General features: G+C 40.1%; 1 protein-coding gene and 1 long non-coding RNA gene across 2 annotated transcripts in view; one reads left to right on the top strand and one right to left on the bottom strand.

Moving 5' to 3' along the window:
* The window catches only part of LOC137498875 (uncharacterized), a 37,672-nt gene extending 20,338 nt beyond the window's left edge, over positions 1-17,334 (top strand). Inside the window, exons 2-9 of the mRNA XM_068226542.1 lie at positions 15,610-15,699; positions 15,905-15,976; positions 16,065-16,154; positions 16,364-16,435; positions 16,524-16,613; positions 16,821-16,892; positions 17,075-17,146; positions 17,235-17,334. Coding sequence (XP_068082643.1) covers positions 15,610-15,699; positions 15,905-15,976; positions 16,065-16,154; positions 16,364-16,435; positions 16,524-16,613; positions 16,821-16,892; positions 17,075-17,146; positions 17,235-17,334 — 658 coding nt within the window. The remainder of the gene's footprint in view (positions 1-15,609; positions 15,700-15,904; positions 15,977-16,064; positions 16,155-16,363; positions 16,436-16,523; positions 16,614-16,820; positions 16,893-17,074; positions 17,147-17,234) is intronic.
* Positions 1-26,712, bottom strand: part of LOC137499041 (uncharacterized) — a 436,606-nt gene that overhangs the window by 212,757 nt on the left and 197,137 nt on the right. The gene's annotated exons all lie outside the window — the stretch shown is intronic.

Below are 26,712 nucleotides of genomic sequence, written 5' to 3'. Positions count from 1 at the left end.
TGATAATGTATGTATGTATGTATGTTGAATATTATCAACAAGTAATTTTCACGATGAATTTGTTTTCTTGTAGTTGAAATAATGCAAAGTTGGCCACTGAAAAACGAAATATGGCAGCTCTAACTAAGGTTTATCATTGTTACCAATTTATTAAAATTGACCAACATAAGCAAAATAAACAATAGCATAACCTCAAGCCTCAAGTAGCAATAACAGTGTTTCACAAGTAGTTTTACAATTTCTGAGCGTTTTGCTTCTTGATGCTGCAAGGTTTACAGCTCTTGTTAAAATGTTCTGAAGTGGTAAACCCGTGAACTGCTTGACTCTTTCAGGTCAAACTGCGCACAGTGAAAAATATTAATTCCAGTAATATATGTGTTCTCGTAGTTGAAATAGTGCAAAGTTGGCCCCTGAAAAATTAAATAGATCCCATTTTAATAACCAATGTTCTGATATGTGTGAATGAAATAGAAATTGTAAATCTATTTAATACCTTGGAGAAAGTATAACATACAATTTAAATGAAAACATTTCCTGGACAGAGAGAACGAATAAATTATCCAGAGACCGAAAAGTAACCAGAAATCCTTACAACAAGAAATGTTTGTCAATAAATACGAAATTGAAACATCATAAGATTGTAGTCTAACCTGAAATTACTTATGGAAATGAAACATTATTTGAACTAAGGCAAAAGAATAACATAGAAAAAATTTTAAAATAGAAACAAGAATGGTAGGAACATGCATTAATAAGAAGTACCAAGAAGAAACAGAATGGCATATCATCCCAATTTTTTTTTTTTTTTTTTTTTGCTAGTTGCTTAACGTCACACCGACACAGATAGGTCTTATGGCGACGATGGGACAGGAAAGGACTAGGAGTGGAAAGGAATCGTCCGTGGCCTTCATTAAGGTACAGCCCCAGCATTTGCCTGGTGTGAAAATGGGAAACCACGGAAAACCATCTTCAGGGCTGCCGAACATCCCAAATTAAGCAGTATACTAGGAAATAGAACATATAGCGGGTTTCATAAGATAGAAAAGAATATCATTCGTTCTGCAGAATTTTTGAGAAACTTTGGAAAAAAAACTGTCTGGATAAAGGAAATAAAAGAACACACGAAAGAATTAGAAATGACACTGGAGGATTTAAAGATTAAATCAAACAAAGTAGTTAAATTGAAGAATAATAAAATTATATTTCTACCGAAAATTGATAAAAGCGAAACAACTAAAAGGGTATTTTCAGAAGAAGAACCAAAACGAAGATCAGATAGAATGAATAAATACTGGAGGAACAGAAAGGAAAGAACCATAAAAAAACTATAGAAGACTGGACAGAAATTGACTGCAGTGGTTCAATGCGGCCCAAGAAGCGCAATAATAATAATAATAATAATAATAATAATAATAATAATAATAATAATAATAATAATAATAATAATAATAATAATAATAATAATAATAATAATTGTTCAGCATTTTCCTCATTATTTTATAATGAATTTATACATCTTACCTCGGACAATTTTACAGGTGAGGAACCTCTGAGATAAAATCGTACGGGGCGAGTTGGCCGTGCGGTTAGGGGCGCGCGGCTGTGAGCTTGCATCCGGGAGATAGTGGGTTCGAATCCCACTGTCGGCAGCCCTGATGATGGTTTTCTGTGATTTCCCATTTTCACACCAGGCAAATGCTGGGGTTGTACCTTAATGAAGGCCACGGCCGCTTTCTTCCAACTCCTAGGCCTTTCCTATCCCATAATCGCCATAAGATATATCTGTGTCACTGCGACGTAAAGCCACAAGCAAGGGAAAAAAAAAAGATAAAATCGTCGGTGTGGGGGCACTCCCTCCCCCCTCTCACCCCGCAATATCTCCACCTGTATTAACCTTTTAATTGGACATAGAGCAAGCCCTCAAATTCAGGTAAAAATCTCTTACCTATCCGGGAATCGAACTCGGAATCTTCGTCAGGCACGCTATCCTTAGCCTGTGAAACCGGGACTATCGAAGTAAATTACTTACCCGTAACTTTGTTACTTGAAAGCCGGAAGTAAACTTCCAGCAGCTCCTCTTCCTTTGATCTAGGCGAGACCCTTGGGGAGTTCATAGTGAACTCTGACCTCTTCGATCGCTGTTTGCATGCGACGATTTAGCCGCGAGCTGTCTTCACTATTGACTCTTCCGAGAGCCAATTCAATTCTGAATGAACGATCTAAATTGTAAAGTGACTTCCGGCATTAAATGAGCTTTAGAGGCAACATGAAGTTGTATACGGAAGTCAAAACAAAAGGCTGCAATATATTATAAATTTGAAGCAAATTATACCGGCTATTTGTATGTCATGGTGCTTCTCAGTCCATTATATATCATAGTGTTAATGTATCGGAAATACTTTACATTATCTATGAATTAGTTTCCTGTGCGGATCAATGACAGAATATTGATTGCGGGAGACCAAGTTCATGAGATATTCAGATTTTTGAAGAGTGGAAAGGAAATCCGTTTGATATACCATATTACGTAAAACATCACTATCATTACATTTGGTGTTTACCAGACACAATTAATTCAAAGGCAGCAATAAATCGCCCAATGGAGATCCAGTCTACTCCGCCACCTGGTAGAGAAATGAGGAACGTCAAAATTGACGCGCAGGCAGCCTAGACGGCACACGGTAGCTGAGACAGTAAGATAAGCAGTTTTTTGCTAGCGAGTTTCTAAATTCGCTTATAGGCGACACAAATATGAGAAACGGCTAGAACTAGCTAGGTTGCGGCCATGGCCTTAATTAAGGTACAGCCCCAGACCCCATCTTCAGGGCTGCCGAAGGTGGAATTCGAACTCACCATCTCCAAAAGCGAGGTCTCGGTACGCGAACCTAACCGTGCGGGCAACTCGCTCAGTTTCAGGATTGTTATTTATTTATTTAAGGTATTAATTTTATTTATTTATTTATTTATTTATTTATTTATTTATTTATTTATTTATTTATTATTTATTATTATTTATTTATTATTTATTTATTTAATTGGGAGTTTATTACATATTAGTTTCGACATATTATTTAAAACTTGTCCGGCCTAATGGCTAAATAGTTAGGATCCTGGCTTTCGATCCAAGAGGTCACGGGTTCGATTCCTGCCCTGGTCGGGGATTTTAATTTGCATTGGTTAATTCCTATAGCTCGGGACTGGGTGTTTGTGCTTTCATCATCATATGAATTCATCATTGGTGTACCCCACCCTACCCTCACATATGTGCAGGTCGCCTAAATGGTGTCAACTCAAAAGACCTGCACCAGGCCTACCCTGAGTCCACCCGCCGTTATTATTATTATTATTATGCTATTTGCTTTACGTCGCACCGACACAGAAAGATCTTATGGCGACGATGGGACAGAAAAGCCCTGGGAATGGGATGGAAGCGGCTGTGGTTTTAGTTAAGGTACAGCCTGCCTGGTGTGGAAATGGAAAACCACGGAAAACCATCTTCATGGCTGCCGACAGTCCGGTTCGAACCCACTATCTCCCGGATGCAAACTCACAGCTGCGCGCCCCTAACCGCACGGCCAACTCGTCTGGTATGGTTATTATTATTATTATTATTATTATTATTATTATTATTATTATTATTATTATTATTATTATTATTACTGTTTCTGGGTTTCCGAGGCTTACAGAGGAATAGGAAGTGCATGTGTTGAATGGCTGGACAGGGGATTACTTAGAACAACATTCAGTAAACAAAGTTTGAAAATTGTATTCTTTCCTTTCTTAAAATTGAGAGATAGGAAATTTACTAGTATAAGAAAAAATTGAATATGTAAACAACGAGATCGTCAGCTATAATAAAGCCTTGGACTTAGAAGTCCTAAATCAGGTATAAAGTAACTTGGGAGGTAGTCCCAGTCGCTGAATTACAAACGGAAGAGTATAATTGCTCCTGATAGATACAATATTTGGTAGAGTGTAGTTTGCTCCGATAGTAGTCTGATCTCCAAATTACAAGAGTCTAGCCTCAAACAGACAAGCAGTTGCTTTTGAAACTATTGCTGACACTAAGAAATCCAACGGGTGTTCCCACTTCAAAATGTTGTGCGCGTTTGCCCCATAATGGGCTTATCAGTTGCAAGGTTCCACAACAAGTCTAATTACTATATCCCAAAGGGAACCAAAACGAAGACATTTTGACCCTAAGAATAACATAAAGTACACAGGGGCATAATTACCCATACTACAAGGCCTTAAGAAAAAACAACGAAAATGTTACACATAGCAGGCCATTAAAAATGCAAGAAGGCGAAACACCAGAACTCCTTACAGAAGTTTCTGGACGGACAAGGACCTAAGTGGGCTTAATGACCCAGAAACTTTAAAGCCGATGCAAGATATTCAAAATATAGAGGTTAAAAACTTAGTCACCCAACTCAAAAGTTGAAGGGGACACAACTGAGGGACACCACACGTGTTCCCTTACATTAAATATTCCCCAGTAGGGGAAAATTACTAGAGTCCGGAGACTGCGCCGAAGGTCCTACGTTTCAACCACCAAAAGACAAAATTACATTAAGAAACGGCTGAAACCTTCCCCTACCCGCAGGCACGATGACATGTTTAGGTAAATTCTGTCATAAACTTGCATCACTGGATCTTCTTCAAGCAGGCCACCCTGCCAACCTTACACTCTTATGGCTTCCCTCAAATCGCACTGTTAAGCACTGGAGCAATTCAGACAAGACGGCCCTAAAGTGCCCTCATAAAATTCCGCAGGGGACAGTTCTAGATTAAATTAAACTACAATATGGTGATAGGCTGAAATTCCATACACACCCCCGGGTTTCATTGGCTAGAGAATATAATTACGAGCATGTGATAGGTAGATCACAATAGAGGAGGAACCAGTTGAAGTGCTTATAACTTCGGTACATTAAAAAGACCTAAAAAAAGGTTTACCAACTCACAAGAGAAAACTCATCTTGCAATTAGTTTGCTTTAATCCACCAGATGTCTTTAGCAAATAGATAGCAGAGCCATCTAAACATCGACGAAGAAAGTTTTTTGAAACCTTCTAACAAGTTCATGTCAGCTGGCATAGATGGCCGTAGAGAAGGCGCGTAGCTTAAGCAGCCGGGGAAGGTGTACCCCTATTGCAAGTATTGTTACTAATTTTATGAGATTTGGTTCTTTACGGTTTGGATTGGTCCGCCTCTGTGGTGTAGTGGTTAGTGTTATTAGCTGCGACCCCCGGAAGCCCGGGTTTGATTCACGGCTCTGCCACGAAATTTGAAAAGTGGTACGAGGGCTGGAGCGGAATCCACTCAGACTCGGGAGGCAAACTGAGTAGAGGTGGGTTCGATTCCCACCTCAGCCATCCTGGAAGTGGTTTTCCGTGGTTTCCCACTTCTCCAGGCAAATGCCGGGATGGTACCTAAAATAAGGCCACGACAGCTTCCTTCCCTCCGCCTTCTTGTCTATCCTGTCCAATCATCCCATCCCCCCACCAAGGCCCCTGTTCAGTATAGAAGGTGAGGCCGCCTGGGCGAGGTACTTGTCATCCACCCCTGTTGTATCCCCGACCCAATGTCTCACGCTCCAGGACACTGCCCTTGAGGCGGTAGAGGTGGGATCCCTCGCTGAGTCCGAGGGAAAAGCCAACTCTGGAGGGTAAGCAGATTAAGAAAGAGAAGAAAGGATTTGGACTGAATATTTCAAGACCACTGCAACTTCTCTTGCTAACTTCTGATCGAGGTTAAATGATTTTCAGAATGAGGAATGGTTCCTCTAGAGCCAACCATTAATCCAATGACTTTGACATCATCCAACGGGTATGCTTGTTGACAGAATGGAACGATTGGTTCGTATGTTGCCCTTTTTTCCTCATATACCTAAATGAGTAGTGATTCAGACGTTTCAGGTCTGATCATCGGATCTATCACAAAGCGCTTTCGATGGTCTTTGAAGGCTATCGTGTCAATTCGGCGGGAGCTCATGAACTTACTCGAAGACTGAAATGCCTGAATTCTTTAACGGTTGAGCGATGGCAGATGGTATTTTATGGTACTTTGTATTTCTCAGAGCTTCGCCAGATAGCAGTAACCGAGAATGTGAGCAAGCGTTTCTACCTCGTTGTGGCAGCGCCAACATGGTCCTGCCTGGAATAGCTCTTACTGCCACTACATTGCGTGTCATTTTCAAGGCATCGCGAAGCACCAGCACTCTCTACAGAAATTTCTGGAAAGACGAGAACGTAAGTGGGCTTAAGGACCAATGACACGAGGCTAATCCCATACTAAAATGGGGGCTAAAGTTGGAAAATTTAAAGCAGAGGCATGATATTCAATATTTAGTGATTGAAAACTTTAGTCGCCCAACTTATAAGTTGAAGAGGAGACAGCTGAGGGTCACCACTCGTGTTTCCTTACATTAAACATTTCCCAGTAGGGAACAGAACTAGAGTCCGAAGACAGTCTTTTTTTTTTTCGAATTTGGACATCTATGGACCGCAATAGAACTTAAGGATTTTTCTCTTCTCTTCCCAAAACCTCACCGTTCAATTCTTATTTTTCTCTCCTCTTCGGAAATGATCCGTTTTGGTGGTTTATCTTCAAAGGATTTTAGACTCTCCACTCTTCATCTGAACTCTCTTCTATTGTGGATAACCTCTAGTATAATTCCATCTTCTTCAGCACCTCTCTTGACCTCTTGTACCCACTTGGAGGTGGCCTTTAATCCCGTGATGTATCTGAAGATCCTTTTGGTCAACCGTTTGTCATCTATTCTTACTAGGTGCCCGTAGAAGTTCAGCCTTGATAGTGATGATCCTTGTTGTTGAATGTGAGATGAGCTTGCAGTAAAGAATTACGGTTGCACTTGTAGTTGCAATTTTCTAGTTGCAATATTTAGCAGGGTAGAATTATGGACTCACTACAGTATGAGATGAGGCCTCTTTGATAAGAGAGCCTTCTGTATGTGCCTCAGTCATGGCCATCCATCAATACTTCACACCACAGCACGCACGGTTGCTAGGTAATATTGCGTCACACATATGGCCCCACCCATAAGACATATTTATAGCAACAAGTAAAATACAAACTGAATACATAAGCGAATGCTTAAAAAGAACACTACGTACAGGGCGTGTTTGGCCGGTTTGTGCACTCAATTTTTGGTGTTAATAAAACCGTATGTCATGTCAAGCATGTGTGGCCATTTATACCTGACGTGTTGCTGTCCAGCGCCGCTTATTGGTCATTTTTTGTACTTTATTTTGGTGCCAACAAAACTCCATGTCATGCCAATCATGTGTGTCAATTATTACCTCTCTACCTCTAATAATCCGTGAAGTATTGCCTCGCCAAATGTTAACGGACCTTTGGGTCACCCTGTACAATAAGGTAAAGGGAAAGCAAGTACGGTAATTAACAGCGGTATTATTAAACTCTATGTATATGAGGTAAATGGTAACAACAGTATTATGCATGCAATTTTACGTACTTTATAAGGTTAAACAGTATTTTTCAGTTGTACAATAAACTGGCAATGTTACTAGCCTACTTGCCACAATCACACAACCCATGATACGTCACAATTCACATGAAACAATCAGATCGTGTAGGAAATGAGTCTAAAATATTTAAATTTTCGGATTGTATATTCAGACAATTAATAAAATTCCTTTTTCCTGAAAACTGCTCTTTGACATTTTCAATACACATTAATAAAATGTGGGTTTGTCACAGTATAATTTCTGTGCCTGTAATGATAATGTTCAGCTACACTTGCAACTCAACTACCTTTCGAAATTATTGTAAACTTCGTCTCCCGGTCTTCAGGTGTCATTCAGTACTTGACAGGCAGCTAGAACAGTTTGTAATTTAACTTCAAGTTCAAAGGTCAAGAGTGGCGCTTTGCAAACACCGTGACTCTAAAACCTGTTAGAGTTACGCGTTTATCTGACAGCTGACCACTCTCGCACAACATAAAGGATCGTGATATTCATGTGTAATTAGTTTGAGGCGAGGTTTAGGATGTGGAGTATTAATACGCGTTCAAAGTTAACGGTGTTTTCATACTGCGTGGTGAAACACAATAGGTTGAACTATTGACCCCATGTGATGGAATAATATATTAATTTATGCATTACTACCTGAACTACCCACGGCATTTTTTATTATTGAAACTCTTAAATGAAAAGCTCGTCCACCACCACCAGTTAACCTTTTCCTTACCGAGGAATGATCTCATGAAAATTATTTTAAATATTGATTTCAGATGTAATGAAATAATAATTAAAATAAAATATAACGTTTTGTCAGGAATTCATTTTTGTGCTAGGTGTCTATTCACTTAGCATGGTACTTCGCAAAAAAATATTTTCTCATTGCTCATACACAATCCAACACCACAAATCTGACGAAGAGTGCTGGTACTGGGAAGGAAGTGACCACGGCCTTAACAGCCACAGCATTTGTCTGATGTGAAAACTGGAAACCATGGAAAATCATCTTCAACACTGCCGACAGTGAGGTTCAAACCTATCATCTCATGAATCGTGTAACCCGTCACTCTGTTCCATACAAATCTACCACCATGTTTCTCTGGATTCCAGTTTAAATTTTAGAACCTTCCAATTAATATCCCTTCAGTACTGTCATAACCTTAATTTTCATTCACTGGGGCAAATGATTCACCATCACTTGGTATTGCGTCTACCAAGGCTTCCTTTAATTCACTGCTCAACATATTCGCGCAGATTTTCAACGACGCCATGATCGATGTGGGGTAGGATGAATCATTTGCCAGTGGTTACAAGCTGAAACCACCCAAATTACCATTATTTGTTATGGAACAAATTCTGAAAAAAATGTCGGCGATACCACTGGCGGGAATATCAAGCTCAATTTTTTCTGCATAACAAATGAGATATCGCAGCCAACGAAGTCACCAAGTGACGATCACCGTAACACAGAAACGGACGTGTGATATAAATCATTCTACCTCATACGAAATGAACTCCTGCGCAATCTAAGCTGGAGAATATGTCTGAGTTCGACTCTAGAGATCAGCAGCTATCAGCAGCCATGGTGGTTACGCCAGGTTGCCACTAGTAAACTGTCTATAAATAGGTGGATTCACAGAATAACTACTGGTTAAAAAGGGTTAAAATGACGTACCAATCATACTAGGCCTCTTATATAAATCACCAGTCTGTGTTATAGAGCAGCTAGAGTCAACTAAGAGCGATACTACTTCGGAGCCAGTTTGATCCCCGCTGTTGAGGAACAAGAGCAGCTGAACGAGCATGGAGGGGAAGTGCATGACGTAATACGTACTAAAGAACAGTGGAGATACACGTTATTCTCTCACCACAAGACGTTCAAGTCTATATTTTCTTGTAATGAATGCACGTATCTCAAAACTTTATTACTTAATCGTGAACATTTATTATTCAGGACATATTGCATACTGCTGTACTTTTTCCTTGTTGATGAATAACTTTATTGCTCTGTTCGTTTCGCATGATCCATGCTCCAAATTTTTATTATTATTTATTGGCTGGCGCCATCGGGGACCACGTTAAGTCTTGTTACATTTAGCAGTGAACTTCACTTCCTTTCGAGCCCAGAATTCCTTCATCCATTCTGAGTGAGCCTGCTTGCTTTCCCCTGTTCAAGGTACACCGTGTCTTCTTTTCGGTTGTACGTCTCAATAACCCTCTTTCGTCAGCCTTTTTTCGGAAAAGACCTCTGTCAAGGGCGTCTTCCGGTTTGATCTGTAGCACTTGAAGGTCTCCTTTGATGTTTCTAAACCGAGGCATCGTGGTTTTAGGTTTTGAGTCAATTAGATGACAGATCTGTTTGGTCAACCTGTCTCCGTCCATTCGTTTGAGGGGACTATAAAATCTTAAACTGTCTTTTGAGGATAGTGTCTTACTTTTCTCTATTTTGTTATAGACTTCCTTATTGGATCTTTTTCGGTGGATGCCATTCTTGTAGTTGGAGCCCATGATCGCCCTTACTATTCCGCGCCCTTCTTTTCTCCAGTTCTTCGGGGAGTCAGTCCTTTATTGGCATTTGAGGATAAGTTTTTAGGATGTATACATAACTACTGGCTTCATAACCGCTCCATTGTGACGTATCATTTTTCTAAATGCTATTTGTTCGGGGCGCCGACCTAGAAAGATCTTTTGCCCCTACTTGCACCATTCGTTAGAAACCTGCGTGTATTCGGAAATTGCGGAAGTTTAAAGTGTTGAATGTGAGGAAAGGAACGTTAAGGATGACAAAAACACCCAGTCCACAGGCCAGGGATATTAATCATTTACAATTAAAAACTCCTGATTCGTCCGGGAATCGTACCCAGGGCCGCCGGCTGACAGGCGGATGCGTTGCCCCCTAAACCGTGGGGCCGGACTAGTGACGTATCTTAGTATTTTGGGAAAGGCATTTTTGGTTATGTAGACTAAACGTATCCACGAAATGTCACTGTAATGCTTGTCCCAAATGGAATATAATAAATCATTTTACTCAAATGAAGTGTAAACTCTCCGGTAAATTAAGAAATAGTACGAAATATTTTACTTGCAGGGTATAATATGGATACATACTTTACTACCTTACAACAATTTTTCTGCTACGTCGCAGCGCCTCCGTATGTGTTTTGTTTGTCTAACACCTTCATGTGTGATGTCTTTGCTCACTGAAGTTGTTTGAATTAATTAGGTGTCGTTTTCTTCATGTTGCTCATTCGTTTATTGCCCTAACTCATTCATTAAGTGATATATTTATTGGTCCAGGGATCATGATATTTTGCTGTTTGCACTGCCCGCGCTAGCCATATGGACAAAGATAATGACAATTCAGAGACATAGAATTCTCATTCGTCGGTGCAAGCCCTGGATCTCAAGAAAGAAACAAAAGACGGTACGAGCAGCGGAATACAACAAAAAAGAGTTCTGTCTACGGCCCGTAAATACGTATACATATTTCTCTAGATATTTCTCTAGTAACGACGGTATTTCTTAATTTTCCGCGGATTTTTCACTTTTTTGCTATAAAAGCAATTATTTTGTTCCATTTGGGATAAATATTACAGTGACATTTCGTGGACAACATTGGTCTACATAACCGGCATTTTTTTGTTGTAGATCGTGTGTGACGTTTGGTAGGCTGTTTCAAGTTTGCGTATTCGTCTCTAAGTGATTATTTGTCCAGTCCAATTTCCATGATGATCTCATTCAGATACTTAAATTTTTCTGCTTGCATGCTATTCCGTATTTCGACCGAAAGTTTGGTTAGTTTTATGTTAGTCATTACTTCTGTTTTTTTCAAACGATAACTGCAGGCCAGTTTGTTCGGCAAATTCCTGTAACAGATCGATTTGAATCCTAGCAACTACTTGATGACGTCTCTTATACAATGCTCAAAAGTGTTTTGCATATTCTGGTAAAATGCACAGTTCATTTTGCTATGTGTATGCACGTACTTTACACATAACGAAAGGTAGGCCTACATACTAAAAATCCTTTCAGGCAAACAACTCAATGTTGAAAACATCCTAGGGATATGAGCTACGAATTTTAGCTAAATAAAATATAATAAACTATGAGATTACATTCTTTATTTAGTCCTAAAAATTGCAATCCTTTCTTATTTTTTCAAAAATCAAAAAACCGCCTGATGTTTTGAACTAAGGAACACATTACGGAAATAATTATGTAAGTAAGTTAATTTGGCTTAGATTTTTTTTATCAAAAGGGAAACGTGTAAAGAAACAAGCGATTTTAGGCTGTCCTTCCGGAATTTTATTTAGGCCGGAAGTAATTTTCGACATTTGTTTTTATTTTGATAGAGCTATACAAGACTCAAAATTTGAAACCTTTCCGGGCCCTTTAACTCTTCAACTTTAGGCTCAACTGAGAAAATTGCTTAATTGTATGTTTTTCGTAGTATGGGGACCCGCACTTTGTCTGTTAAGAAAAGTTTCTTTTTTTTTTGTTTTTTTTTTTTGCTTTACGTCGCACCGACACAGATAGGTCTTGTGGCGACGATGGGACATGAAAGGGCTGGGAGTGGGAAGGAAGCGGCCGTGGCATTAATTAAGGTATAGCCCCAGTATTTGCCTGGTGTGAAAATGGGAAACCATGGAAAACCATTTTCAGGGCTGCCGACAGTGGGTTTCGAACGTACTATCTCCCGAATACTGGATACTGGCCGCACTTAAGCGACTGAAGCTATCGAGCTCAGTAATAAATGTTTTTAACGTTAAAACATGAGCATGCAGACAGCTATGAACAAGAGTAGTATAATGGGAGAGTTCGGCGGCCTCCTCCTCCTCCGGCTCTCGGAAGAGGCCTCCTCCTCAGCCAGTGGCCTCCTCCTCCTCCTCAGCCAGTGGCCTCCCAGTGGCCACCTCCTCCTCCTCCTCAGCCAGTGGCCTCCCAGTGGCCTCCTCCACCTCAGCCAGAGGCCTCTTCCAGTGCTGCCAACTTAACCTAACTAGCGCGAGATAAACAAAGCCACGTGCTTTTTGACAGACAACAACGCACCGCTAACCTCAGTACTGCCATCTTGACGGGCCTAAACCTCAGTAGTGCCAACTTAACCTCACAAGCGCGAGGTAAACAAAGCCACGTGCTTTTTGACAGCCACGTGCTTTTTGACAGATTTGTAAACAAAGCCACGTGCTTTTTGACAGACAACAACGCATCGCAAACCTCAGTACTGCCATCTTGACGGGAATAAACCTTAGTGGTACCAACTTAACCTAACTAGCGAGAGGTAAACAAAGCCACGTGCTTTTTGACAGCTACATGCTTTTTGACAGCTGCCATCCGCCATCTTTGAGCACCGTGCTGCCCTCTTTCGTCACCTGTCATCGGCAGTGCTGCCATCTTGACGGGTCTAAACCTTAGTGCTACCAACTTAACCTAACTAGCGCGAGGTAAACAAAGCCACGTGCAGCTGTCATCCGCCATCTTTGAGCACAGTGCTGCCCTCTTTAGCTACTTACCTTTGAAATGTGGTGGCGGATAATTTGAAAAATGCTTTTTTGACAGCAGCCATATTGCATCGCAAACCTCAGTGCTACCCTCTTTAGCTAGATACCTGTGGTAGCAGACAATTCTACGTGACAGCAGCCATCTTTGAGCACCGTGCTGCCCTCTATGTGGTGGCGGCAAATTGAAAAATTCCACGTGCTCTTGTTTGGAAACAAACTCACGTGCTTTTTTGACAGCTACCATCCACCATCTTTAATCAACAGAGCACAGTGCTGCCCTCTATGTGGTGGCGGCAAATTGAAAAATTCCACGTGCTCTTGTTTGAAAACATACTCACGTGCTTTTTTGACAGCTGTCATCCGCCATCTTTAATCCAGAGAGAACAGTGCTGCCCTCTATGTGGTGGCGGCAAATTCCACGTGCTCTTGTTTGAAAACATACTCACGTGCTTTTTTGACAGCTGTCATCCGCCATCTTTAATCCAGAGAGAACAGTGCTGCCCTCTATGTGGTGGCGGCAAATTCCACGTGCTCTTGTTTGAAAACATACTCACGTGCTTTTTTGACAGCTGTCATCCGCCATCTTTAATCCAGAGAGAACAGTGCTGCCCTCTATGTGGTGGCGGCAAATTGAAAAATTCCACGACATTTTTCTGCCTAATACCTAGGTTCGCAGTATAAAGAACAAGAAAATCATAGTCTAATGATAGGATCAACGGTTCGGTTCCTACTTAGGCCCTTTGGCATTTGCTCTGTTTTAGCTTGTATTGAAGCGAGTCTTCGTAACATGATCAGGTCTAGCTATAGTAGAGAGTATAACGTACCGTGCAGGTTCGATTCATTAAATTTGGAGGCATAAATGCAAAATGTTAAATATCTCGAAAACGATGCATCGTAGAGCAAAACGGACAAAATTTTTCCGCCTAATACGTAGCTTCGTAGTTTGCATCAGGAAGGGCAACTCAACAAATTCTTGCGATATTTCATGTAGCTATTTCTAGCTAAGTGTAGTCTAAAAAATAAATCCTAGTCTTGTTACATCAGGAGGGTAATAGACTCTAGAACGAGGAAAAAATATTCTGGGATAGCGTGCCTACACACACACGCGCACGCAAGCTGCATCCGGCTCGCTAGCTCCTCGCTGGAATGCGTTTACCTCAGCAGGGTACAGAGTCCACTACACGTGTACAGTCCGCATTAAATTATTAGCAGCTTCTCGAGTTGAGCTCCCCTCCCCAGTTCAATCATAGTACAAGTACGTCAGCTTGTAGAACTTGTATATTTCGGTACCTCGGCGTTTCGTATTATTGCTAGCAGGTAGGGGGTACGGTAGATGTAGACTTAGCTTAGTAAAACTCACGACAATGTCCGACCTCAGTAGGCTGAAACTTGGTTTCTTCCGAACATTACAACATAGCCTACTCCTACCGGAGAAGCCAGCTTAACGCCTCCATCCGACAAATGAATCACCCTCAAACACTCTTCAATCATTCTCGCTACTTCGGAAGATAGCGGGTTCGAACTGGAAGCTGTAAATGTTAGGTGAGGGACCTGTGCGATCGTCATAACATGATCTAGCTAGATGCCCTTCCCGATGGTATAAGTTGCTAGGATTTGAATCGCGTACCCCGACTAGAAGAAGCCTGCACATAGCTTAACGCCTCCATCCGACGAATGAATCACCCTCAACACTCTTCAATCATTCTCGCTACTTCGGAAGATAGCGGGTTCGAACTGGAAGCCGTAAATGTTAGGCGAGGGACCTGCGCGATCGTCATTGCATGATCTAGCCGGATGCCCTTCCCAACGGTATAAGTTGCTAGGATTTGAATCGCGTACCCCGACTAGAAGAAGCCTGCACATAGCTTAACGCCTCCATCCGACGAATGAATCACCCTCAAACACTCTTCAATCATTCTCGCTACTTCGGAAGATAGCGGGTTCGAACTAGAAGCCGTAAATGCTAGGCGAGGGACCTGCGCGATCGTCATTACATGATCTAGCTTTAGCTCAATACCTACAGGTAAGGAATACCGCGGATGTACCCTCGAGAAGTCGAGGATCACACGCTAACTTTCCAAGGCTCGAACTCTTAAATTCTGACACCTCGGCGTCAACAGGAGGTTCGATTCCGGCTTAAATACGTCAGCCTGCGGGACTACAGGAGTGCTCTTGTTGCATTCGTTCCGACTGTACCCGCAGTTTGTCAGCGATTATCACATCCGCTTGGTGATAAGGAGCATATTTACTCACCGCAGTCTGCGCGAAGTGCTCCTCACAGTTCTCTGTATGCGTTTATTACACACACATCTCCCGTCTGCAGTGAATATTATTCTTCAGCTTAAGGTAAGGTAGAACTGTTAATTACCTTTTTTTTATTTGCAAAGCAACTTCTACGCTAGACATCTACATTCATATATGTTTGTTCTTTTTTTTTTTTCAGGTACCGTTCGAAAGTACGCAACAATTTTATTCATCCGAGTAACAGTCTGCAGCACGTGCATTTTTTAAAAAGGTATGTTTTCGAACTTTGAGTTGTAAAGATAATTAGGTTAGATGATGCACCCTACACTACATTCATATATGTTTCTTCTTTTTTTTTAGGTACGACCAGAATATTATCATTCGAGTTTCAGGCTTGAACGCATGCATTTTATACATCAGAGTAACAGTTTGCAGCGCGAAGATTTTAAGGTATGTCTGACCTCTATTCGTTGAAACTTGGTTTCTTCTAAAACATCGTAACTTTAGTCTATTGATAAATAGTTGTTCTCTTTAATCCTCACGCGAGGTGCGTGCATAGCTATGTCCGCCCTCATCAGGCTGAAACTTGGTTTCTGCAAAGCAACTTCTACGCTAGACATCTACATTCATATATGTTTGTTCTTTTTTTTTTTAGGTACCGTTCGAAAGTATGCAACAATTTTATTCATCCGAGTAACAGTCTGCAGCACGTGCATTTTTTAAAAAGGTATGTTTTCGAACTTTGAGTTGTAAAGATAATTAGGTTAGATGATGCACCCTACACTACATTCATATATGTTTCTTCTTTTTTTTAGGTACGACCAGAATATTATCATTCGAGTTTCAGGCTTGAACGCATGCATTTTATACATCAGAGTAACAGTTTGCAGCGCGAAGATTTTAAGGTATGTCTGACCTCTATTCGTTGAAACTTGGTTTCTTCTAAAACATCGTAACTTTAGTCTATTGATAAATAGTTGTTCTCTTTAATCCTCACGCGAGGTGCGTGCATAGCTATGTCCGCCCTCATCAGGCTGAAACTTGGTTTCTGCAAAGCAACTTCTACGCTAGACATCTACATTCATATATGTTTGTTCTTTTTTTTTTTTTTTAGGTACCGTTCGAAAGTATGCAACAATTTTATTCATCCGAGTAACAGTCTGCAGCACGTGCATTTTTTAAAAAGGTATGTTTTCGAACTTTGAGTTGTAAAGATAATTAGGTTAGATGATGCACCCTACACTACATTCATATATGTTTCTTCTTTTTTTTAGGTACGACCAGAATATTATCATTCGAGTTTCAGGCTTGAACGCATGCATTTTATACATCAGAGTAACAGTTTGCAGCGCGAAGATTTTAAGGTATGTCTGACCTCTATTCGTTGAAACTTGGTTTCTTCTAAAACATCGTAACTTTAGTCTATTGATAAATAGTTGTTCTCTTTAATCCTCACGCGAGGTGCGTGCATAGCTATGTCCGCCCTCATCAGGCTGAAACTTGGTTTCTGCAAAGCAACTTCTACGCTAGACATCTACATTCATATATGTTTGTTCTTTTTTTTTTTTTAGGTACCGTTCGAAAGTATGCAACAATTTTATTCATCCGAGTAACAGTCTGCAGCACGTGCATTTTTTAAAAAGGTATGTTTTCGAACTTTGAGTTGTAAAGATAATTAGGTTAGATGATGCACCCTACTAATCCTCACGCGAGGTGCGTGCATAGCTATGTCCGCCCTCATCAGGCTGAAACTTGGTTTCTGCAAAGCAACTTCTACGCTAGACATCTACATTCATATATGTTTGTTCTTTTTTTTTTTTTTTAGGTACCGTTCGAAAGTATGCAACAATTTTATTCATCCGAGTAACAGTCTGCAGCACGTGCATTTTTTAAAAAGGTATGTTTTCGAACTTTGAGTTGTAAAGATAATTAGGTTAGATGATGCACCCTACACTACATTCATATATGTTTCTTCTTTTTTTTAGGTACGACCAGAATATTATCATTCGAGTTTCAGGCTTGAACGCATGCATTTTATACATCAGAGTAACAGTTTGCAGCGCGAAGATTTTAAGGTATGTCTGACCTCTATTCGTTGAAACTTGGTTTCTTCTAAAACATCGTAACTTTAGTCTATTGATAAATAGTTGTTCTCTTTAATCTACATACTATAGACGTAGTGCGTACATAGCTATGTCTATCCTCAACAGGCTGAAACTTGGTTTCTTCTAAAACATCGTAACTTTAAGCAATTGATAAATAGTTGTTTTCTTTAATCCTCGCGCTATAGACGTGGTATAATTTCAAACACGCACACATAGCTATGTCCGTCCTCAACTGGCTGAAAATTGGTTTCTTCTAAAACATCGTAACTTTGAGCTATTGATAAATAGTTGTTCTCTTTAATCTACATACTATAGACGTGGTATAATTTCAAACACGCACACGTAGCTATATCTGACCTCAACTGGCTGAAAATTGGTTTCTTCCGAACATCGTAACTTTAGTCTATTGATAAATAGTTGTTCTCTTCAATCCTCACGCTATAGACGAGGTTCTTCGAGTTGCATGTTTGTAAAAGATAGCTAGGCTAGCTGTTAACAAACTAACTAACTAACTTTTGTAACCCTTTCATATCCGATCATCATTATGTGCGATGCAAGTGCTAACGCTACATTCATATATTTTTGTTCTTTTCTAGGTATATCAAGAGTTAACATCGACATTTATTCGAAAATCTAAAAAATAGTATTCCGCTTTTTTGTAGAAAAACTATGGAGATGATTAACCACATAGGTCATCTTTCAACTACAACTACCAAGCCGCTGACAAGTCTACTGCTAAATGAGCAATTTAAAGTGATTTCTCTACGAAGATTTAAAACGAAATTTAGAGAGAAGATGTTATACGTCTACAAAGACTTTCAAGTTTTTAACTAATAGATTTAGTATGCTAACTGATTTAGAAATAGGGGAACTAAATCAACGTTCTATTAGCATTATATATCGCGGAATAGAGAACGAATCTTGTGTTATTAGTTTTGTTGATGTATAATATATTAAGAAACCACACCTGTTACACCTTACAAAGCTCTTAATGCGTGAATTATACTAAGCACTTCGAGGTATTTCTACATATTAGCTATGTGCATATAGAATTTTAATACAAACATACATCTATACCCCTACCGTTGATAAAATGCAACAACTTTAGCTAACTTACACTCTTTAGTTAAAATGTTGTTCTATTACAGCAGCTTTAAAATATTATCTTTCGAATGTTACACTACACAGCTCGCAGAATAACATTGTAGATACCTGATAATTTTTTGATTTAACATGACGTAGGGAGAGATGAATGTTCTATACCTGACAAAGTAAAAGCGCTCTTGCAGATAACGTTTGATAAGGGTGTTACTTAATATCCTTCTCTCGAGTTGCAAGGTTAAAACTAGAAAAAGCAGCTTTAAAGTATTATAGTGTTAGAATTTCTTCCTGCAAGCGTTGTTTTCGATATTAGTTATGAAACACTCCACAGCTTGAAGTGTAGCATTAACAGATAGATATTCCATTAGTATAATCTTTTGCTAACGTCCTCGTCAGTGCACTCAAGTTTAGAGCTTTCTTTAGGGCTTTTACGATTGTACAGCTTTAAAATAACAAGCTATTAACAGTCTTTATTCTTAAGTGCTACCTTATTAATATACATACACATACATCCTTAGTAAAACCCTAAATCTTCTTTAATTCTTTGTACTTTCTACTTCTCTTGTTGCTGAGGTCTCTGTAACGATAGAGGGTGTTTTGATTTCATATGGTGCATGAAGTTAACGATAGAGGGTGTTTTGATTTCATATGGCGTATGAAGTTATCACACCTTGCAAACGTTACCTCACACTGCTCGCAGGTGAACGTAGTAGACGCTTCTCCATGTTTGATTTGTAAATGCCGTGTAAGGGTATCTCATCCCGTAAAAGTTACATCGCACTGCGAGTAGGGAAACATGACATTACAACAGTATGACTTCTTTCCTCTATGACATTGCAACAGTATGGCTTCTTTCCTCTATGACATTGCAACAGTATAATCATCTACTTCTATAATGATAGACATTGCAACAGTATGACTTCTTTCCTCTATGACATTGCAACAGTATAATCATCTACTTCCATTCAACAGTATGACTTCTTTCCTCTATGACATTGCAACAGTATAATCATCTACTTCTATAATGATAGACATTGCAACAGTATGACTTCTTTCCTCTATGACATTGCAACAGTATGACTTCTTTCCTCTATGACATTGCAACAGTATAATCATCTACTTCTGTTCAACAGTATGACTTCTTTCCTCTATGACATTGCAACAGTATGGCTTCTTTCCTCTATGACATTGCAACAGTATAATCATCTACTTCTATAATGATAGACATTGCAACAGTATGACTTCTTTCCTCTATGACATTGCAACAGTATAATCATCTACTTCCGTTCAACAGTATGACTTCTTTCCTCTATGACATTGCAACAGTATGGCTTCTTCCCTCTATGACATTGCAACAGTATAATCATCTACTTCTGTTCAACAGTATGACTTCTTTCCTCTATGACATTGCAACAGTATGGCTTCTTTCCTCTATGACATTGCAACAGTATGACTTCTTTCCTCTATGACATTGCAACAGTATGACTTCTTTCTTCTATGACATTGCAACAGTATGACTTCTTTCCTCTATGACATTGCAACAGTATAATCATCTACTTCCGTTCAACAGTATGACTTCTTTCCTCTATGACATTGCAACAGTATGACTTCTTACCTGTATGACATTGCAACAGTATGACTTCTTTCCTGTATGACATTGCAACAGTATGACTTCTTTCCTCTATGACATTGCAACAGTATAATCATCTACTTCCGTTCAACAGTATGACTTCTTTCCTCTACATACACATACATCCTTAGTAAAACCCTAAATCTTCTTTAATTCTTTGTACTTTCTACTTCTCTTGTTGCTGAGGTCTCTGTAACGATAGAGGGTGTTTTGATTTCATATGGTGCATGAAGTTAACGATAGAGGGTGTTTTGATTTCATATGGCGCATGAAGTTATCACGCCTTGCAAACGTTACCTCACACTGCTCGCAGGTGAACGTAGTAGACGCTTCTCTATGTTTGATTTGTAAATGCCGTGTAAGGGTATCTCATCCCGTAAAAGTTACATCGCACTGCGAGTAGGGAAACATGACATTACAACAGTATGACTTCTTTCCTCTATGACATTGCAACAGTATGACTTCTTACCTCTATGACATTGCAACAGTATGACTTCTTTCCTGTATGACATTGCAACAGTATGGCTTCTTTCCTGTATGACATCGCAACAGTATGACTTCTTTCCTCTATGACATTGCAATAGTATAATCATCTACTTCCGTTCAACAGTATGACTTCTTTCCTCTATAACATTGCAACAGTATGACTTCTTTCCTCTATGACATTGCAACAGTATGACTTCTTTCCTCTATGACATTGCAACAGTATAATCATCTACTTCTGTTCAACAGTATGACTTCTTTCCTCTATGACATTACAGCCAGTATAACGTCTTACCTCTGTGACGATAGATATTGCAACAGTGTAGTCGCGTAAGCCTAGTGCTAACAAAGACTTTACTTAAGTACTATGTTAATCACAAGAATGTAAACGCTAGCTAGTATGTGTTAGTTTGTGTCGCTAAAGATGCGACTTCTAGAAAAAAATCTTAGGAGTGTAGATGCTCACTAGTATGTGTAAGCTGAGTGTTAACAAAGACTTAACTTTAAGTACTACGTTAATCACAGGAATGTGAACGCTCCCTAGTATGTGTTAGTATGTATCGCTCAAGATGCGACTTCTAGAAAGAAATCTTAGGAGTGTAGATGCTCACTAGTATGTGTAAGCACGCGTTACCGAAGACTTAACTTTAAGTACTACATTAATTACAACAATGTAAACGCTTGCAAGTATGTGAGTTTTGTATCACTCGGTTTTAGTTATAGCATTGTTTACTACGGCTTAACATCAACTAAAACTCATACATACAAGAATTACATTATTAATTGTAAGATAAAGCGTGTGTATATGATAATTACATCGCGAAGTAAAAGTACGTAAACATTACTAGAAGTAAAATCATTCAGGATAAAACTTGTACATATGAGATGTAAATAAATAATGTAGAACTAACATATTCTTTTATTTTAGATTAGGTATTACCTTTACCTTCTCCTACTCCTAACTCTTAAAAGTTTTGTTTATTACATCAGGTAGAAGAGTAAGTATGTTAAGAAAGATAGTGTTTAGCAAATTCGTAAGTATGTTCTCATCTTAGAAGAAGAGCAGCACTGTAGGTATGTTGAGAAGAGATTTTTTCTAAACTATGCTCGATTCTAGTCTTGCAATGTAGTGTTCTACAACATCGAACTATAATATGTATATATGTTGTTGAACGGTAGTATATGTTCAAGCTATGTTCTTAAACGGTAGTATGTGTTTAAGTCTGAACTGCACACTCTCGCTTTTGCAATGCGTGTTCGGTAAAGATGTACCTTGGTAGAGTAAGTAAAGGTAGACGATGTTATAAGAGTTGCTATCTTGTGTAAGCTGTTCTGAATTCCAGTCTAATTTCTTTCTTAGAACAAAGGTATACCCTAGATATGTTGTAAACACATCAACCGATGTTCTGATCATATGTTGTATCAAGTACAGTGTACGAAATTATTATATAGAAAGAGAATCGCTGGGCTGATGACAGCTGTCAGAAAAGCATATAAGTTTGTTGGAGCGTGGGTTGGTGACTACGAGGCCCTCAGCTGAGCCCTGGCATTGCTTCTACTTACTTATGCCAGACTCCTTGTAAAGCACGTGGAATTTGCCGCTACCGGGGCAGCACTGTTCTCTCTGGATTAAAAGCTTTGTTTCCAAACAAGAGCACGTAGAATTTACCGCCACCAGGGCTGCACTGTTCTCTCTGGATTAAAAGCTTTGTTTCCAAACAAGAGCACCCGGAATTTGCCGCCACCACATAGAGAGCAGCACTGTTCTCTCTGGATTAAAGATGGCGGATGACAGCTGTCAAAAAAGCACGTGAGTATGTTTTCAAACAAGAGCACGTGGAATTTGCCGCCACCACATAGAGGGCAGCACTGTTCTCTCTGGATTAAAGATGGCGGATGACAGCTGTCAAAAAAGCACGTGAGTATGTTTTCAAACAAGAGCACGTGGAATTTGCCGCCACCACATAGAGGGCAGCACTGTTCTCTCTGGATTAAAGATGGCGGATGACAGCTGTCAAAAAAGCACGTGAGTATGTTTTCAAACAAGAGCACGTGGAATTTTTCAATTTGCCGCCACCACATAGAGGGCAGCACTGTGCTCTGTTGATTAAAGATGGTGGATGGTAGCTGTCAAAAAAGCACGTGAGTTTGTTTCCAAACAAGAGCACGTGGAATTTTTCAATTTGCCGCCACCACATAGAGGGCAGCACGGTGCTCAAAGATGGCTGCTGTCACGTAGAATTGTCTGCTACCACAGGTATCTAGCTAAAGAGGGTAGCACTGAGGTTTGCGATGCAATATGGCTGCTGTCAAAAAAGCATTTTTCAAATTATCCGCCACCACATTTCAAAGGTAAGTAGCTAAAGAGGGCAGCACTGTGCTCAAAGATGGCGGATGACAGCTGCACGTGGCTTTGTTTACCTCGCGCTAGTTAGGTTAAGTTGGTAGCACTAAGGTTTAGACCCGTCAAGATGGCAGCACTGCCGATGACAGGTGACGAAAGAGGGCAGCACGGTGCTCAAAGATGGCGGATGGCAGCTGTCAAAAAGCATGTAGCTGTCAAAAAGCACGTGGCTTTGTTTACCTCTCGCTAGTTAGGTTAAGTTGGTACCACTAAGGTTTATTCCCGTCAAGATGGCAGTACTGAGGTTTGCGATGCGTTGTTGTCTGTCAAAAAGCACGTGGCTTTGTTTACAAATCTGTCAAAAAGCACGTGGCTGTCAAAAAGCACGTGGCTTTGTTTACCTCGCGCTTGTGAGGTTAAGTTGGCACTACTGAGGTTTAGGCCCGTCAAGATGGCAGTACTGAGGTTAGCGGTGCGTTGTTGTCTGTCAAAAAGCACGTGGCTTTGTTTATCTCGCGCTAGTTAGGTTAAGTTGGCAGCACTGGAAGAGGCCTCTGGCTGAGGTGGGAGGAGGCCACTGGGAGGCCACTGGCTGAGGAGGAGGAGGAGGTGGCCACTGGGAGGCCACTGGCTGAGGAGGAGGAGGAGGCCACTGGCTGAGGAGGAGGCCTCTTCCGAGAGCCGGAGGAGGAGGAGGCCGCCGAACTCTCCCATTATACTACTAACAAGCAACAGAAACATAACAAAAGCACAAAATTTTGTAATGTGTGTTACAGAGCAATAAATTTGTCGTTCATTGTGTGGCTTATCAATAATGTGCATGGCCTTCCTAGGCCATAAAGCATTGCTGAAAACGATGAGGTATACACAGCACCAACTAATCCATCTTGATTTGGGGAATATTATCCTACTCTTGGATAGCGAGTTGCTGAATGTTATCAGGAGGTTTAGGATTGTGAGCAATCCTTCTCTCTTCAGTTCACGCCATGCAAGCTGAAAAGAGTTCGTTCACTGGATACGGTGGGTCTCAAGGTCTCTGATTGACCTCTCCGTCTCAATGGGCACGAGCATTATCCTGCACTAGCATGTTGACCGAAATATGATCCCACCCCAAAATATTACAGAATCCTCTAGTTGTTGAAGGCGCCACATGATTCTGTCTCTCACTGGATCATCTCCAGATGATACTGCTATTGATCCCTGGAATATTTGCCATGTATAAGTAAATTCATAATTCCAAAATAAATGGTCCTTTCCTTGTTTTTGAATCTGGACACTTATGGACCGCATTGAACATAAGGTTTCTCTTCTTATTATTATTATTATTATTCTCTTCTTCTCCTCCTCCCACTTCTAATCTTCATTTCTTTCTCAAAAATGACCAATTTGTGTCTACATTTTGGTGGTATATCCAGGAATGGTTTAACGCTGTCCTCTCGGCTTCTAAATTCTTTCCTGTTGTGAATCATATCCATTGTAAGTCCACTTTCTATTGCATCTCTTTGTACCTCTTCGACCAAATTCTTCGAAGCTTTCAGCCCAGTGATATACTTGAATATTTTCTTAACTAGCCGTTCCTCATCCATTCTTTCTAGATGCCCATAGAATTTTAACCTTCGCTTTCACATGGTGACAGTGATTTTTTCGGTGTATTTGTAAATATCATCATGTTTTCTATTCCTCCACTCCCCATGGGAATTTTTCTGTGGTCCTAAAATTTTCCTTAAGATTTTCCTCTCCTTTTTTCAATTTCTTGAAGCTCACCCTTTTTATTCATTTACCATTGTGCTGTTGTGTCTAAGGTTCACCTTATAAGATATTGCTCTTTTTTGTATCTGTTCTGGGTCAACCTGTAAGCTAATACTAGTTTTCTAATAGTCCATTATTGGAAATTATAAACTTTCCAGCTACTCATCCTTGCTTACCAGCGTTTCGCCACACTGTGCCAATTTGGGCTCATCAGTTGGTAACTAGCACACCTACCAAGACGCATGGCTAGTGCATATAGTGGAGTGTTGTGTCCAGTGAACCTAAAACTAGATGTAGACTCTACAATTAGTAACAGACTTGGTTTCACTTTTTTGAAAACATTTCTTAGCAGATAAGGTAGGGATCGTCACACTACAAAAACGTAAAATTAAGCCATTTACTCAATTGTGACAAAGGTTGAAGGGCTAAAGGGCTCGGAATAGGTTTCAAATTGTGAGTTTTCGATAGCTCTGTCAAACTAAAAAGAACAAATTTAGAAAATCACTTATGGCCTAAATGAACAGTAGTTCCGGAAATCAGCCTAAAATAGCTTGTTTCGTTACTTGTTTTTTAAATTCAAATCCTAGCCACTTTAACTCATTTACAAAACTCTTTATGTAATGTGTTCCTTGGTTCAATACTCTCAGGTGTTTTTTGATATTTTTTTAACTCCACACCGAATGTACTTATAAGGGCTTAAGTGAATCTCTGCATAGACTCACATTACCGCTGGTAGTGGTAGAAAAAAGGCAAACTGGTAATCTAATCGACCGGATAGAGATGATTAAGGAAAGGATTGTGATTTTTACGAATAAACAAAGAATGAAAATGAAAACCTACAACCTGTTTTCCAGTCATTGACCGGATCAGGGATGTGATGAATGAAACATATATAGGCTGTTATTACAATGGGGTCGCCACTCCCAAGGTGATTTATTAATGAGTGATAAATGCTATGAAATGTTAATGGAGAGTGTTGCTGGAATGAAAGATGACAGAGAAAAACGGAGTACCCGGAGAAAAACCTGTCCTGCCTCCGCTTTGTCCAGCACAAATCTCACATGGAGTGACCGGGATTTAAACCACGGTATCCAGCGGTGAGAGGCCGACGCGCTGCCTTCTGAGCCACGGAGGCTCGCTAAACAAAGAATATATTCTCATAATTATATTTCATTTATCTAAAATTCGTAGCTCATATTCCCAGGATGTTTTCAACAGTGAGTTGATTGCCTGAAGGGCTACAACTGTGGAACTTTCTACGAGACTTGTGCAGGCCGAGCAAAGTGACTCAGACGTTAGAACTGGTGGACCAAATCGCTGCTCATTCCGATGTTCTTTGAAATCTTCAAATACCCCTACCTCTTATAGGTAGATTTACCGGCACGGATATGAACACCTGTGGGACACAATTCCGGCACCTCGGTGTCTCAACATGTAAAAGTACTTGTTGAATACAGCACGACTAAGAGAAAAGAAAGCTTCTGTTTTTACCTCCGTTGATTTCGTAATCATTATACCTCGGATTTTTAGGTGGTAATAGGTTAGAAAGTAAAGTAATTTGGTTTGTAGGAAGTGTCATGCAACCCGTTGTACCACAGTGTAGAAAGAGTAGCATAAATTGGAGGAGTTCTGTCTGCTGTACCCCTAATATCTATGCAAATCTCATAGGATAACCGCTGTACAGTGTAGGGTATACTTGTTACTGGCTTAAGTAAGTTTGCATTCTAACCTATCAGCACCTAACAATCCGGACTCTAGTAATCATATCCACCGGAAATCAAGTTTTACGTAAAATCCTAACCCCAGGGACGGAAATTTTAGTTTCAAAAAAACACACATGTACTGGCTGGATTCGAACCACTTTGACGAAGTCCACTGGCGTTGACCCTCTGCTTTCACAATATCTAAGCAGGCAACAGGATCATATGATTCAATAAATGTCCGATTACTAAGAATACTTCGCGACCGAATTCTGAGCTGGCTCGCTGAATGAGAGCTTGAAAGTGCTGTAGATGCTTCGTTGCTAGTGGAAAGGAGAAGTCTGTGGGAGA

The sequence above is a fragment of the Anabrus simplex genome, chromosome 3 (assembly GCF_040414725.1).
Source record: "Anabrus simplex isolate iqAnaSimp1 chromosome 3, ASM4041472v1, whole genome shotgun sequence".
NCBI classification, from domain to species: Eukaryota; Metazoa; Arthropoda; class Insecta; order Orthoptera; family Tettigoniidae; genus Anabrus; species Anabrus simplex.
This window is presented reverse-complemented; position numbering and strand designations above follow the sequence as displayed.